The 16,603-nt window shown below is 44.8% G+C and overlaps 2 protein-coding genes across 6 annotated transcripts in view; one reads left to right on the top strand and one right to left on the bottom strand.

Annotated features, from left to right (window-relative positions):
- Positions 1-7,210: 7,210 nt before the first annotated feature.
- Positions 7,211-16,603, top strand: part of LOC149983937 (uncharacterized) — a 9,861-nt gene continuing 468 nt past the window's right edge. Inside the window, exons 1-4 of the mRNA XM_090231373.1 lie at positions 7,211-8,065; positions 9,081-9,363; positions 9,639-9,872; positions 10,163-10,339. Coding sequence (XP_090087499.1) covers positions 7,589-7,954 — 366 coding nt within the window. The 5' untranslated portion in view covers positions 7,211-7,588 and the 3' untranslated portion in view covers positions 7,955-8,065; positions 9,081-9,363; positions 9,639-9,872; positions 10,163-10,339. The remainder of the gene's footprint in view (positions 8,066-9,080; positions 9,364-9,638; positions 9,873-10,162; positions 10,340-16,603) is intronic.
- The window catches only part of LOC110521457 (SHC-transforming protein 2), a 27,405-nt gene continuing 24,057 nt past the window's right edge, over positions 13,256-16,603 (bottom strand). For all 5 annotated transcript variants that reach the window (XM_090231371.1, XM_036968599.2, XM_090231370.1 and 2 more), the window contains one exon: positions 13,256-16,423. In XM_090231371.1, coding sequence (XP_090087497.1) covers positions 16,401-16,423 — 23 coding nt within the window. In that variant the 3' untranslated portion in view covers positions 13,256-16,400. The remainder of the gene's footprint in view (positions 16,424-16,603) is intronic.

The raw sequence follows: 16,603 nt of genomic DNA, 5'->3' as shown, positions 1-16,603 counted from the left end.
ATGTGCGTGTGTGTGTGCATGTATTGAATCTCAATGGACCAGAGGTTAAAAAGATTTGCCATTTGTCTCTCCCAATGCATACATAGCCACTGAGGACAATGGCGAGGAGGCAACTGACCACTCAGCTTTTCATTTTCACTCACTACACATTCAGTACATGTGAAAACATAACACAACTATTTCTAGATTGTATGTAATAGAATTTACAACATAAGAAGGAATACCAACTTATTATCCCATTTTCAATCTACAACATCTTTTGAACAACAACAGCTGAAGTAACATCACACATTAAAAGCTATTTTCACAATGTTTTGGGCTAAAGTACTGCCTGGCTTTGCTTTTGTCCTTGCTGCTATTTCTCTCCTGTTCCCCTGTTCCTTCTGCTTGTCTGTGTCTCCAGAGGCAGCCTCCACCTCCCCCTCCTCTGCCAGGGGGGACCACCCCCTGCAAGAGGAAAGCCCCTCCTCCACCTCGCTCCCCTCCCCAGGTTCAAGGCAAACTCCAGAGATGGATGGCACCGTTTTTATAAAATACTTTATATATGATTCTTACTAACTCTAACTTATGCTAGGCTGTGATGATCATAATCATACTAACTTTAATAACAATGTTCTCCACCCCTACCTTCTCCTGCCCCCCAGAGCTCTCCTCCCCCTGCCTCTCCCTCAGCTCAGTCTCTAGAGACACGACACTCTAATCAGGCCAACCTCGTGAGTTACTTCCCCTGCAACGATATACTGTATGCATAGCACCTAAGCATACAGGAGATAAAATAGGCTTATATTTATGGTATACAACTCAACACCACTCAATTCAAAGGATTCATCTTTAGATATCAATTTTGAAGAGCACTATTCATGACTAAAGTAACAGACAATACATAGTGAATCACTATCTACTGCATTAAATTTGAGACTGCTAATGAGTATGGTGCTGCTGTTTGACTGTGATACCACTGATATGCATTTACTTGTGTGTGTCCGTGAGATGGAGAATGAGGTTTTTGAGGAGATCCGAAGGCTGTGTCTGGAAAGGGGGCGTCTGCTCCAGAAGATTAAAGGTCTGGAGCAGCAGCAGAACAGCGCACCCACTGCATTGGAGGAGGTACTGCATGCACGGTTCATTTCCCAGCCTGAGATCAAGCTCAAACCCACATTCCTTGGAAACTTCTCATATACAGTGCCTTGCGAAAATATTCAGCCCCCTTGAACTTTGCGACCTTTTGCCACATATCAGGCTTCAAACATAAAGATATAAAACTGTATTTTTTGTGAAGAATCAACAACAAGTGGGACACAATCATGAAGTGTAACGACATTTATTGGATATTTCAAACTTTTTTAACAAATCAAAAACTGAAAAATTGGGCGTGCAAAATTATTCAGCCCCCTTAAGTTAATACTTTGTAGCGCCACCTTTTGCTGCGATTACAGCTGTAAGTCGCTTGGGGTATGTCTCTATCAGTTTTGCACATCGCGAGACTGACATTTTTTCCCATTCCTCCTTGCAAAACAGCTCGAGCTCAGTGAGGTTGGATGGAGAGCATTTGTGAACAGCAGTTTTCAGTTCTTTCCACAGATTCTCGATTGGATTCAGGTCTGGACTTTGACTTGGCCATTCTAACACCTGGATATGTTTATTTTTGAACCATTCCATTGTAGATTTTGCTTTATGTTTTGGATCATTGTCTTGTTGGAAGACAAATCTCTGTCCCAGTCTCAGGTCTTTTGCAGACTCCATCAGGTTTTCTTCCAGAATGGTCCTGTATTTGGCTCCATCCATCTTCCCATCAATTTTAACCATCTTCCCTGTCCCTGCTGAAGAAAAGCAGGCCCAAACCATGATGCTGCCACCACCATGTTTGACAGTGGGGATGGTGTGTTCAGCTGTGTTGCTTTTACGCCAAACATAACGTTTTGCATTGTTGCCAAAAAGTTACATTTTGGTTTCATCTGACCAGAGCACCTTCTTCCACATGTTTGGTGTGTCTCCCAGGTGGCTTGTGGCAAACTTTAAACAACACTTTTTATGGATATCTTTAAGAAATGGCTTTCTTCTTGCCACTCTCCCATAAAGGCCAGATTTGTGCAATATACCACTGATTGTTGTCCTATGGACAGAGTCTCCCACCTCAGCTGTAGATCTCTGCAGTTCATCCAGAGTGATCATGGGCCTCTTGGCTGCATCTCTGATCAGTCTTCTCCTTGTATGAGCTGAAAGTTTAGAGGGACGGCCAGGTCTTGGTAGATTTGCAGTGCTCTGATACTCCTTCCATTTCAATATTATCGCTTGCACAGTGCTCCTTGGGATGTTTAAAGCTTGGGAAATCTTTTTGTATCCAAATCCGGCTTTAAACTTCTTCACAACAGTATCTCGGACCTGCCTGGTGTGTTCCTTGTTCTTCATGATGCTTTTAACGGACCTCTGAGACTATCACAGTGCAGGTGCATTTATACGGAGACTTGATTACACACAGGTGGATTGTATTTATCATCATTAGTCATTTAGGTCAACATTGGATCATTCAGAGATCCTCACTGAACTTCTGGAGAGAGTTTGCTGCACTGAAAGTAAAGGGGCTGAATAATTTTGCACGCCCAATTTTTCAGTTTTTGCTTTGTTAAAAAAGTTTGAAATATCCAATAAATGTCGTTCCACTTCATGATTGTGTCCCACTTGTTGTTGATTCTTCACAAAAAATACAGTTTTATATCTTTATGTTTGAAGCCTGAAATGTGGCAAAAGGTCGCAAAATTCAAGGGGGCCGAATACTTTCGCAAGGCACTGTATCTGAAAGGATGTTAGAAATCTGGTAATAGCTGTGCACTCACTGTCTCAAATCAAATCAAATTGTATTTGTCACATACACATGGTTAGCAGATGTTAATGCGAGTGTAGCGAAATGCTTGTGGACCAAGGAACGCGAAGCGAGGCGGCCATCTCTGTCGGCGCCGGAAGTAGTAGTCTCCCTGTGCTAGCTGACCCAGCTGAGAGAGTGTCTGGAACAGGCGGAGGCAGAGCGGGACAGGCTACAGACTGAGCTGGAGGAGCTGAAGGCAGGTCAGGTGATCGGAGCCAGTGACTCAGATGATGACATACTGGACTTCGTAGGTGTGTGTGGGGGGAGAGAGGGAATGCTGCTGGCAAATTGTTACAGATGCCGTATCTTAATTTTTGTCTCAGTTTCTTACAGCAGAAAAAATAATCCTGCAGCAACAGGAAATGTGAATTATTACGTATGTGGATTATAATGAATGGACATTGTTTGTAGGGCTTAATACATTCTTTGTTTGTGCAAATCGTGTCTGAAATAAGGAGGAAATTACAAACTTTGGAAGCCTTTTTAAACCCCAAATACACTACAAGCTTGCATTTCCTGCAACAACAGGATGATCAGATTAAGATACGGCATTCGTATATTTGTTAAATGGACCAAATAACGGATGGATGTATGGACTAGGTTGTAGAACCCTAATGAGTCATACATCATAAGTAGATGATGAATTTCACTCAAATTCTACTGCCATGGTAATGGCTGATGTTTTGCAATATGTTTGACAAAATATGACATTGATTTACATTACCCCGTATATCTTGAAGGTGTTGAGAAACTGCTCTCCAGGCGGTCCAGAGAGTCTCCCTCTGCTCTGGACGAGGAGGAGGCAAACTCACCAAACTCCACCTCTCCTGGTCCTGCAGACTCACACTGTGGCTGAGCTATGCAGACAGGTGGATGAGCTGACCTCACAGAACCAGGAGCTGGTCCTCAAAGTGCAGGTAAGAACACACACACATACACGCCATCAGCTGATTGATTGATAAAATGGGGTTATCAAAAGGTCTTCCAGACCAGAGAAGTCCCAGTCAGCAGATGATGATGGACTGGTTCAAGGATGGCTGAACAGCGTCAGATTGGACCGTTTGTCATATCACCACTTTATAGGTCTATGATGAAGCAGTACCTAGGTATAAATAGAATAATAGCATCACACAGAGACTTGGTGCAGGCTTTCTTCACCAACTGGGTCATGGTCTGTACAAGTAGACAGAATTAGGACAAAGGGTTACAGCCAATGTGTAGTGAATAGTATAGTGAACAAAAATATGAAGGCAACATGCAACAATTTCAACGATTTTACTTAGCTACAGCTCATATAAGGAAATCAGTCAATTCAAATCAATTCATTAGGCCCTAATCTATCGATTTCACATGACTGAGCAGGGGCGCAGCCATTGGCCCACCCTCTGGCGAGCCAGGCCCAGCCAATCAGAATTAGTTTTTCCTTACAAAAGAGCTTGATTACAGACAGAAATACTCCTCAGTTTCATCAGCTGTCTGGGTGGCTGGTCTCAGACGATCCCGCAGGTGAAGAAGTCGGATGTGGAGGTCCTGGGCTGGCATGGTTAAACGTGGTCTGCGGTTGTGAGGCCCGTTGGACGTACTGCCAAATTGCTAAATTCTATCAGCATATCGATTGTGCTACCAGGGCTGGTAAAAACCTGGATCATTGTTATTCTAACTTCCGCGACGCATATAAGGCCCTCCCCCGCCCTCCTTTTGAAAAAGCTGACCACGACTCCATTTTGTTGCTCCCAGCCTATAGACAGAGACTAAAACAGGAAGCTCCCGCGCTCAGGTCTGTTCAACGCTGGTCCGACCAATCTGATTCCACGCTTCAAGCTATCACGTGGATTGGGATATGTTCTGCATTGCGTCAAACAACAACATTGATGAATACACTGATTCGGTGTGCGAGTTTATTAGCAAGTGCAACGGCGATGTCGTACCCACAGCAACTATTAAAACATTCCCAAACCAGAAACCGTGGATTGATGGCAGCATTCGCGCGAAACTGAAAGCGCGAACCACTGCTTTTAGCCAGGGCAAGGTGACCGGAAACATGACCGAATACAAACAGTGTAGCTATTCCCTCCGCAAGGCAATCAAATAAGCTAAGCTTCAGTATAGAGACAAAGTAGAGTCGCAATTCAACGGCTCATGAATTACAAAAATAAAACCAGCCCCGTCGCGGACCAGGATGTCTTGCTCCCAGACAGACTAAACAACTTCTTTGCTTGCTTTGAGGACAATACAGTGCCACTGACACGGCCCGCTACCAAAACCTGTGGACTCTCCTTCACTGCAGCCGACGTAAGTAAAACATTTAAACGTGTTAACCCTCGCAAGGCTGCAGGCCCAGACGGCATCCCCAGCCGCGTCCTCAGAGCATGCGCAGACCAGCTGGCTGGTGTGTTTACGAACATATTCAATCAATCCTTATCCCAGTCTGCTGTTGCCACATGCTTCAAGAGGGCCACCATTGTTCCTGTTCCCAAGAAAGCTAAGGTAACTGAGCTAAACGACTCACTTCCGTCATCATGAAGTGCTTTGAGAGACTAGTCAAGGACCATGTCACCTGCACCCTACCTGACACACTAGACCTACTCCAATTTGCTTACCGCCCAAATAGGTCAACAGACGAAGCAATCGCAACCACACTGCTCACTGCCCTAACCCATCTGGACAAGAGGAATACCTATGTGAGAATGCTGTTCATCCACTACAGCTCAGCATTTAACACCATAGTACCCTCCAAACTCGTCATCAAGTTCCCTGGACCCTGGGTCTCGACCCCGCCCTGTACAACTGGGTACTGGACTTCCTGACGGGCCGCCCCCAGGTGGTGAGGGTAGGTAACAACATCTCCACCCCGCTGATCCTCAACACTGGGGCTCCACAAGGATGCGTTCTGAGCCCTCTCCTGTACTCCCTGTTCACCCACGACTGCGTGACCATGCACGCCTCCAACTCAATCATCAAGTTTGCAGACGACACAACAGTGGTAGGCTTGATTACCAACAACGACGAGACGGCCTACAGGGAGAAGGTGAGGACCCTCGGAGTGTGGTGTCAGGAAAATAACCTCACACTCAACGTCAACAAAACAAAGGAGATGATTGTGGACTTCAGGAAACAGCAGAGGGAGCACCCCCCTATCCACATCGACGGGACAGTAGTGAAGAGGGTAGTAAGTTTTAAGTTCCTCGGCGTACACATCATGGACATACTGAATTGGTCCACCCACACAGACAGCGTGGTGAAGAAGGCGCAGCAGCACCTCAGGAGGCTGAAGATAATTGACTTGTAACCAAAAGCACACACAAACTTTTACAGATGCACAATCGAGAGCATCTTGTCAGGCTGTATCACCGCCGGGTACGGCAACTGCTCCGCCCACAACCGTAAGGCTCTCCAGAGGGTAGTGAGGTCTGCACAACGAATCACTGGTGGCAAACTACCTGCCCTCCAGGACACCTACACCACCCGATGTCACAGGAAGGTCATAAAGATCATCAAGGACAACAACCACCCGAGCCACTGCCTGTTCACCCCGCTATCATCCAGAAGGCGAGGTCACTACAGGTGCATCAAAGCAGGGATCGAGAGACTGAAAAACAGCTTCTATCTCAAGGCCATCAGACTGTTAAACAGCCACCACTAACATTGAGTGGCTGCTGCCAACATACTGACTCAACTCCAGCCACTTTAATAATGGAAAAAGTTATGTAATATATGTATCACTAGCCACTTTAAACAATGCCACTTAAAATAATGTTTACATACCCTACATTACTCATCTCATATGTATATAATGTACTCTATACCATCTACTGCATCTTGCCATCTTTATGTAATACATGTATCACTAGCCACTTTAAACAATGCCACTTGTATATGTTTACATACCCTATATTACTCATCTCATATGTATATACTGTACTCTATACCATCTACTGCATCTTGCCTATGCCGTTCTGTACCATCATCAAATATTTTTATGTACACATTCTTCATCCCTTTACACTTGTGTGTATAAGGCAGTTGTGAAATTGTTCGGTTAGATTACTCGTTGGTTATTACTGCATTGTCGGGAAACTAGAAGAACAAGCATTTCGCTACACTGTCATTAACATCTGCTAACCATGTGTATGTGACGAATACAATTTGATTTTATTGTAATTGGAGATTCTAACACAATATGCCAACCATAGGTAAGCCTCTCACTTCACTTCAGTTCTGATGTTTATTTTTTTTCACCTCCAGTTGTGAGGAGACTGTGGAGGGAGGAGGAGAGGGAGAGACGGGGGCAGAGGAGAAGGAGGGGACAGAGGGGAAGGGGAAGGAGGGGACTGAGGATGAGAGCAGTAATGAGCTGAGGGAGAGGCTGTGTGGCAAGGAGGAGCAACTGGCCCACTCCCAGTCTGAGCTGGAGAGGCAGCTGGCCCACTCCCAGTCTGAGCTGGAGGAGCTGAGAGAACAGGTGCACCTGGAGGTATATTCTGGGGAACAGGCAGGGGGAATGGGGGGTGAGAGAGAGACCCCCAGGGGCAGCGGCGAGGTGGTGATCCTGGAGACGCAGCAGCTGAGAGAGAGAGGGTGAGGGAGCTGTAGGAGGTGCAGAAAGAGAGAGGGTGAGGGAGCTGGAGGAGGCGCTGAAAGACAGAGGGGGACAAGGAGAGGGACAGAGGGAGGAAGCGGGCCTGAGGGAGGGAGAGGGGGAGGGACAGAGGGAGGGAGAGCGCAATGACAGTCAAACAGCTGAGAAAGAAAGTTGAGGAACTACAGGCGGCCCTGGAAAAGAAATGGACAGAAACAGAGTTTGAAAAGGAGGACGGAGGAGGGGAGAGTGAGAGGGTGAGGAGCCTCAGGGAGAGGGTGAGCGAACTGGAGGCCACCCCGGCGGAGAGCAAAGAGTCAGGGAGAGCTGGGGGAAAGAGAGAGAGAGTGGTACAGCCAGACGGAGAGGTGTTGCGTAGGCTCCAGGGCCGTGTGGTGGAGCTGGAGGGGAAGCTGAGGGACTGTGTTCCCCGTTCGGAGATGGACGAGGTGCAGGTGACCCTGGTCTGCAGTGTGAGCAGCTGGCCAGGGAGAGATCCGAGGCCAGCCTGAGACTGAACGAGGCCCAACTGGAGCTGGAGAGACTACGGCCAACCAGCCCCACACACTGTCAGGGAGATGAGGAAGAGAGGTCGGAAGGGTCAGAGCCCTCCATCACATCAGGTATGTTTTTCCCTGGTGTCAACCTGGTGTCCTGTTACTAATCAGGTTTCCATCAAACCATTTCATGCAGATGAATTACCTGATGCATGAAAAAAGTAATGACCGGGCTGTTGGAAACAATTTCATAATTGTCTGCAGACAATTTGTTTGTTCGACATTGTGGGTTCTTTTTATGTCTGTAAAATTGATTATGCAAAAAACATCGGAGGAAAAGCCTTTATGCATAAATATTGATATAATAACCATCATATCGAAATAAACTTGGAGTCACGCAATGATATGTTGTGACTCGGTTTATTGCAGTTTATTAGGCTACAGATGAAATGACCCCCCCAAAATGATCTTGCTTTTATCCATAATAATCTCATCATGTAGACTAGCCTACCAGCTCTGTATCTGCAAGCTGTTAGCTAGAGTACTTGTTCCAAGACCAGAGTGGGCACGTTTGCCATTTAAGGTTTTTGTGGAAAAAAACCTTGGTAGAGTTGAAAATGCAATGGAATCCCATTTAACTTGAACTGCAAAAGTTAGTTTCATGTGCACTACTTTATCATGCACAGCCGGTTTTCTGCAGCAAGTCAGTATGATGAAAACACATCTCTGGTGGGAAATATTTGCATGAAATCTGTCGCCAATTGGATGGAAACCTAGCTACTCTGCTATTATAATGTTCTCTGTCACTTATCAAAAAATGTTGCTCTCTTTGGGGCATAAGGACAAATGATTTTACTGTAGTTAATTACAGTGGTAAGCTGTAAATAACTAGTTTATAACCATTCATTTGCTTTTATGTCTCATTTGCTTTCACTTCCAACTGGGCACACACTGGTTAAATCAACATTGTTTCCACATTATTTCGAAGAAATTATATTGAACCAATGTGGAATAGATGTTGAATTAACATCTGACCCCAGTGGGTTCTGTCCAATCAGAGCTCTTTCTTAGTTTTGCGTGGTGATACTTCTCTCCAATAAGAACACTCTCTACTTCTGTGATATTTCTTCTCTAATATCAGAGTGCTCCCTGAGACGGGTGAGGGAGGAACTGGAGGTGGCTAGGCAGGAAGCAGCTCAGGCTCCGGACTGTCTGTGGTTGGTCTCAGGACACCCTCCACCTGAGACATGCAGTACCCCTGTCCCAACACAGAGGTGCTGACGGCTCTGTCGGGGCAGCTGGCCCAGACAGCCCAGGAACTGCAGGCGGAGAGGGCTTAGCGATGCCACGCCCAGACAGAGACGGCCAGGCTGGAGGCCCAACTACAGGACCTTATACCCTGGGAGGAGCATGACAAAGTTAAGGTTAGCTTCAAATGGTATTCTAGCAAATGGCAAGAATGAGCTGTTAGACTCAAATCATACTACGTTGAGGTCCTAGGTGAATGGACATTAGGCTTTTTTATTTAAAAATCTACAAATTGTAGATAAAAATCAAGGGGTTGTGCAATCAATATAATTTGGCACTAATAACAACCCCTCTGTCATCATGTATGACCCACAATCAATTACTGTAGCCTACAGTAAAAGTACTAGGAAAGCACCCTCACGTTGTGTTTGTTGTCCCTGCTGTGTGTCAGGCGGAGCTGCAGCGCTCCCTGCAGGCCAGTGAGAAAAGTGCGGCGGAGGCCAAGGAGGCTTTGAGTGTGAAGGAGACAGAGCTGAGAGACCTGAGGTCCCAGAAGGCTGTGGAACAGGGCCTGGTGTCCAAGGAGGACCACGAGTCCCAACGCCTCTCACTGCAGACCGAGATCAACGCATTCACCGCCCAATTCAACAACCTCACACGCAAACACAAGAAGACTTGCACCGAGGTGTGTGTTGTATTTGTTCCTGTTCACCAAAATACAGAGAATTTTAACAAAGTTAGAGACTGAAACCTTAACTCAAGAGTTAACCATAAGCCACATGTTACTGACTACACATTGGACTGATGTGCACCAGGGCTTCCTTTCTCCTAGCATTAGTTATGTGTGTGTTCTATACAGTATCTCCTTGCCGCCTTTCCTTTCATGGCCATCGACGTGCTCTCCCTCCTCCCCTTGTCTTTATCTCTCCTCACTCCCCCCTCTCTCCCCTCTCTCCCCTGACTCCCTCCCAACAGGTGTTCCAGGTGCAGCGTGAGGCTCTGTTTAATAAGAGTGAGTGTCAGGTGGCCGAGGCTCCGCTGGCCACGGCGCAGCAACAGCTGGCTGACCTGCAGGCCCAGTCCAGCCACATCCAGGAGCTCCACAAAGACATCCAGGACTCCCGGGCCCTGGTCAACGAGAAGGACCGCAAGGTAAGACTGAGACACAAATGATAGAAGTAAAATTTTGCGACAATGTCCTTTATTCAAAATCGACCCCTAGCCCCTCCCCCTTCGCCTGGCTACCTATCCACATCACTCTGGTCAAACACCACACCAACTAACATTTATTCTACACGAGGAGTCTGGATTTGATCTCCTCCCTGACGACATTTCAAATGCGAACACATTCAAACCATTCTGATTGGTCCTAAAAACCGATGGGTTGGGCCAGAGGCTGAACACAAGTGGGAAAGCGGCGTTTCGGAAATAGTAATAGGCTTTGATACTCTGATTGGTTACAGACGATCCAATCGCTGATGACTTGTTTTGTACAACGCCCCTCACTTTTACGTCAGCAGAAACAGCTTCTACAGTTGCGGTCACAGACTGAATGTACAGTGCATTCGGAAAGTATTCAGACCCCTTGACTTTTTCCACATTTTGTTATGTTACAGCCTTATTCTAAAATGTATAAAATGTTTTCCCCTCATCAATCTACACACAATAACCCATAATGACAAAGCAAAAACAGGTTTTTAGACATTTATGCACATTTATAAAACATAAAAACTGAAACATGACATTTACTTAAGTAGTCAGACCCTCAGTACTTTGTTAAAGCACCTTTGGCAGTGATTTGAATCTTCTTGGGTATGACGCTACAAGCTTGGCACACCTGTATTTGGGGAGTTTCTCCAATTATTCTCTGCCGATCCTTTCCAGCTCTGTCAGGTTGGATGGGGAGCATTGCTGCACAGCTATTTTCAGGTCTCTAGAGATGTTTGATCGGGTTCAAGTCCAGGCTCTGGCTGGGCCACTCAAGAACATTCAGAGACTTGTCCCGAAGCCACTCCTGTGTTGTCTTGGCTGCCCCAATCTGAGGTCCTGAGCGCTCTGGAACAGATTTTCATCATGTACTTTGTTCCATTCATCTTTTCCTCAAACCTGACTAGTCTCCCAGTCCCTGCTACTGAAAAACATCCCCATAGCATGATGCTGCCACCACCATGCTTCACCGCAGGGAAGGTGCTATGTTTCCTCCAGACGTGATGCTTGTCATTCAGGCCAAAGAGTTCAATCTTGGTTTCATCAGACCAGAGAATCTTGTTTCTCATGGTCTGAGAGTCTTTAGGTGCCTTTTGGCAAACTCCAAGCGGGCTGTCATGTGCCTTTTACCGAGGAGTGGCTTCAGTCTGGCCACTCTACCATAAAGGCCTGATTGGGGGAGTGCTGCAGAGAAGGCTGTCTTTCTGGAAGTTTCTCCTGTCTCCCCAGAGGAACTCTGGAGCTCTGTTAGAGTGAACATTGGGTTTTTGGTCACCTCCCTGACCAAGGCTCTTCTCCCCCGATGGCGCAGTTTGGCCTTGGCGGCCAGCTCTAGGAAGAGTCTTGGTGGTTCCAAACTTCTTCCATTTAAGAATGATGGAGGCAACTGTGTTCTTGGGGACCTTCAATGCTGCTGAAATGTTTTGTTACCCTTCCACAGATCTGTGCCTCAACAAAATTCTGTCTGAGCTCTACGGACAATTCCTTCAACCTCACGGCTTGGCTTTTGCTCTGACATGCACTGTCAACTGTGGGACCTTATGTAGATAGGTGTGTGCCTTTCTAAATCATGTCCAATCAATTGAATTTACCACAGGTGGACTTCAATCAAGTTGTAGAAACATCTCAAGGATGATCAATGGAAACAGGATGCTCCTGAGCTCAATTTCAAGTCTCATAGCAAAGGGTCTGAATACTTATGTAAATAAAGTATTTCTGTTTTTTATATATATAAATATGCAAACATTTCTAAAAACCTTTTCGCTTTGTCATTATGGGGTACTGTAGATTGATGAGGGGAAAAAATAATTGACTCTCATTTTAGAATAAGGATGTAATGTAACAGAATGTGGAAAAAGTCAAAGGGTCTGAATACTTTCCAAATGCCTTGCATGTAGCGATAGAGCAGCGGAATTACATTCAGTTTGAGTCGTCAGCCAACCTATCCCCTGGCACTTCTTCCAGAACATAGGGGTTAGGTTCCTTGCCCTCTGGGAAGCTGGGTGTCATATTACTATACACTCCTTTATATCTACACATAGTGCCAAAGGGTGAGGGCATGAGTGTGATTTGGAACTGAGAAAATGACCTTGGGAAATGAAGGGATCTATGTTCTCCCTTCCACCCTTGTTGTGTGTAGATAACTGAGCTGTCTAAGGAAGTGTTCTGTCTGAAAGAGGCTGTGGTGTCTTTTATACTGATAACAAGTTCAAACAGGTGCCATTAATACAGGTAACGAGTGGAGGACAGAGGAGCCTCTTAAAGAAGAAGTTACAGGTCTGTGAGAGCCAGAAATCTTGCTTGTTTGTAGGTGACCAAATACTTATTTTCCACCATAATTTGCAAATAAATTAATAAAAAATCCTGCAATATGATTTTCTGGATTTTTTAAAAGGTTTTGTCTGTCATAGTTGAAGTGTACATATCATGAAAATTACAGGCCTCTCTCATCTTTTTAAGAGGGAGAACTTGCACAATTGGTGGCCCCACTGTATATATATACTTTTAGCTTTCATTTGACATACTTCTAGGAACTTCACATGTTGGTGCTCATGGGTCCTTTAAATGGAAAAGACCAGTCTTCATTGGGGGCTGCCATGTGCTCAAATAATGCCTGACAGCTGGACTTTTCATGAAGCCGCTCCATACAGTATTTACATCTCACTTTAAAACATCATCCAACATTCCTAATCAATCCAGACAGAGGGAGAGTTTTTATTTATTTACGACAGATTTTTACCTTGTCAGCTCAGGGATTCAATCTTGCAACCTTTCGGTTTTTAGTCCAACGCTCTAACCATTACGTTACTTGCCGCCCCGAATGATGTGGATTGGATTCAACACAAACCCAATACATTTGAATAACCTTAATTTTGACACATTTTATTGAAAAAAAATGTATTTAGTTCAAAGAAGAGTAGATACAAGAAAGGCCTGATAAAGCAAAGGGGTCATTTGGAAAAGTTGCATACTGTAAAGTACACTAACGTCACAGAAAGCCATGTCCTCTGTCTCCCTGTGCCTGGACTGGGACAAAGACACAGCAAATACCAGGACATCCCCTATCTATTGATAAAACATGTTGCCATTAACAACACAGGATGGTGATCAAATCAGTAAGGGCCTATGCTCATGAAGATTATTGATTGGAGGACTGGTAGAATAGGAAGCAAACAAGAGGACAGCCAATCAGAACACACTATGGGATGTTCTACAGTATTTACACCCCCCCCCCCCTCTCCCATACATCAGCAGCTTATAGAAAGTTTCACAATAAAAAGGCTGATTTGACTTTCAGTCCACTCCATTCATTGATTAAAGTGTGATTTGGCATGGCAAGAAAATTTGCCATTTGCTCTCGGGGTATACATAGATGCAGCACACACTACTGTCTTCTGCTGTGGTACAGTGGGGCAAAAAAAGTATTTAGTCAGCCACCAATTGTGAAAGTTCTCCCACTTAAAAAGATGAGGCCTGTAATTTTCATCACAGGTACACTTCAACTATGACAGACAAAATGAGGGAAAAAAATCCAGAAAATCACATTGTAGGTTTTTTTAATGAATTTATTTGCAAATTATGGTGGGAAATAAGTATTTGGTCAATAACAAAAGTTCCTCAATACTTTGTTATATACCCTTTGTTGGCAATGACAGAGGTCAAACGTTTTCTGTAAGTCTTCACAAGGTTTTCACATACTGTTGCTGGTATTTTGGCCCATTCCTCCATGCAGATCTCCTCTAGAGCAGTAATGTTTTGGGGCTGTTGCTGGGCAACACGGACTTTCAACACCCTCCAAAGATTTTCTGGGGTTGAGATCTGGAGACTGGCTAGGCCACTCCAGGACCTTGAAATACTTCTTACGAAGCCACTCCTTTGTTGCCCGGGCTGTGTGTTTGGGATCATTGTCATGCTGAAAGACCCAGTCACGTTTCATCTTCAATGCCCTTGCTGATGGAAGGAGGTTTTCACTCAAAATCTCACGATACATGGCCCCATTCATTCTTTCCTTTACACGGATCAGTCGTCCTGGTCCCTTTGCAGAAAAACAGCCCAAAAGCATGATGTTTCCACCCCCATGCTTCACAGTAGGTATGGTGTTCTTTGGATGCAACTCGGCATTCTTTGTCCTCCAAACACGACGAGCTGAGTTTTTACGAAAAAGTTATATTTTGGTTTCATCTGACCATATGACATTCTCCCAATCTTCTTCTGGATCATCCAAATGCTCTCTAGCAAACTTCAGATGGGCCTGGACATGTACTGGCTTAAGCAGGGGGACACGTCTGGCACTTCAGAATTTGAGTCCCTGGCGGCGTAGTGTGTTACTGATGGTAGGCTTTGTTACTTTGGTCCCAGCTCTCTGCAGGTCATTCACTAGGTCCCCCCGTGTGGTTCTGGGATTTTTGCTCACCGTTCTTGTCATCATTTTGACCCCACGGGGTGAGATCTTGCGTGGAGCCCCAGATCGAGGGAGATTATCAGTGGTCTTGTATGTCTTCCATTTCCTAATAATTGCTCCCACAGTTGATTTCTTCAAACCAAGCTGCTTACCTATTGCAGATTCAGTCTTCCCAGCCTGGTGCAGGTCTACAATTTTGTTTCTGGTGTCCTTTGACAGCTCTTTGGTCTTGGCCATAGTGGAGTTTAGAGTGTGACTGTTTGAGGTTGAGGACAGGTGTCTTTTATACTGATAACAAGTTCAAACAGGTGCCATTAATACAGGTAACGAGTGGAGGACAGAGGAGCCTCTTAAAGAAGAAGTTACAGGTCTGTGAGAGCCAGAAATCTTGCTTGTTTGTAGGTGACCAAATACTTATTTTCCACCATAATTTGCAAATAAATTCATTAAAAATCCTACAATGTCATTTTCTGGATTTGTTTCTCATTTTGTCTGTCATAGTTGAAGTGTACCTATGATGAAAATTACAGGCCTCATCTTTTTAAGTGGGAGAACTTGCACAATTGGTGGCTGACTAAATATTTTTTTCCCCACTGTATATATAGAATGTTTGATACTGCACAAGTGATTTGGGAGGAAAGATATGAAACACCAAGTATTAAGGCACTGAACTATTTTATGGGTCTTAATTATCTTTACACTGAGTCATTTGTAGTAATGTAGTCTGCCTTCTGAGAGCACAGGCTCTAACCAGTGTGATATCTTCACACAGTAGGCATGGTAACACACAACTTAGGTAGGTATTCACTGACGAGCTATGACTGTCCCATACAAACACTTTGACAAGCATATGGTTATTATTGAACACAATGATATTCGGAGTTCTACCCATGTATTTTGGCCAACTGTATATTCCCAATGTTGTGTTATGCAGACTTCCTGTGGATATTGATGGGACAGAGAGACAGACACATTTTCAAGGTTGGTGTCTGGTTAGTACTGTATCTCTGAAGCATATTTCAATTCATGCAATCAGATATTTAACGCCTTCAGAATTAGGTCCTGAGATTACATATGAAGGTGCAGGTGCTACTGCTGCAGATGAACAGTTTATAAAAGTCCATTAAAGCATCCCAATGTCTGAGGAGCAAAGAACTGCTTTCTGATAAAACAATTTAGTGATATTTTGCTGCCAGGAGTTTCTCACTTATCATATACAATGTTCACATTTGTCCGTTTAAAGACACAGGGAACCCAAATCATTCTGGGACTGCGTATGACATCAGCAGTATGAGACTCAGTATGAGGTGCAACATCATGCACTCTAAAATGATGCTTTCCTATGGAACAACTACTGTATGTGACTGTGACCTCACATTCCATCCTTGTGATTGGCTGAGCTGTTCCGAGGCATCGGTTAGCTTAATGACTGTATACTGAGAGTTCAGGTGGAGATGGTGAAACGTTTGTCGGCACTGTCGGAGGCAGCCAGGTACTGCAGCCATGCCCTTGGGTCCTGGACAGAGGGAGTTGCCTGTGTCCTCCTACCCCTGCGAAAGCTCTGATACTGGGGATATGACAAAGTGAAGATCTTCCTCCCTGGGGTTATATGGACACACCTCTGACTCCTAGTAAAACAGGCAAAAAATGAAAACTTTCAAAGGATATCATTCAAACACATGCTAAAGAACTAGACCAGCAGAACACTAAAATCTAGAACATAAACTTTATTAAAACACTATAATGTATCAATAAACTGCCCACACTGAAACAAAGGTTATCACAAAACAGTCATTCAAATAGAACTA

The sequence above is a fragment of the Oncorhynchus mykiss genome, chromosome 4, assembly GCF_057628025.1.
Source record: "Oncorhynchus mykiss isolate SJ-2025 chromosome 4, ASM5762802v1, whole genome shotgun sequence".
NCBI lineage: Eukaryota > Metazoa > Chordata > Actinopteri > Salmoniformes > Salmonidae > Oncorhynchus > Oncorhynchus mykiss.
The sequence above is the reverse complement of the archived record's forward strand: the minus strand, read 5'-3'. Positions and strand labels throughout refer to the sequence as shown.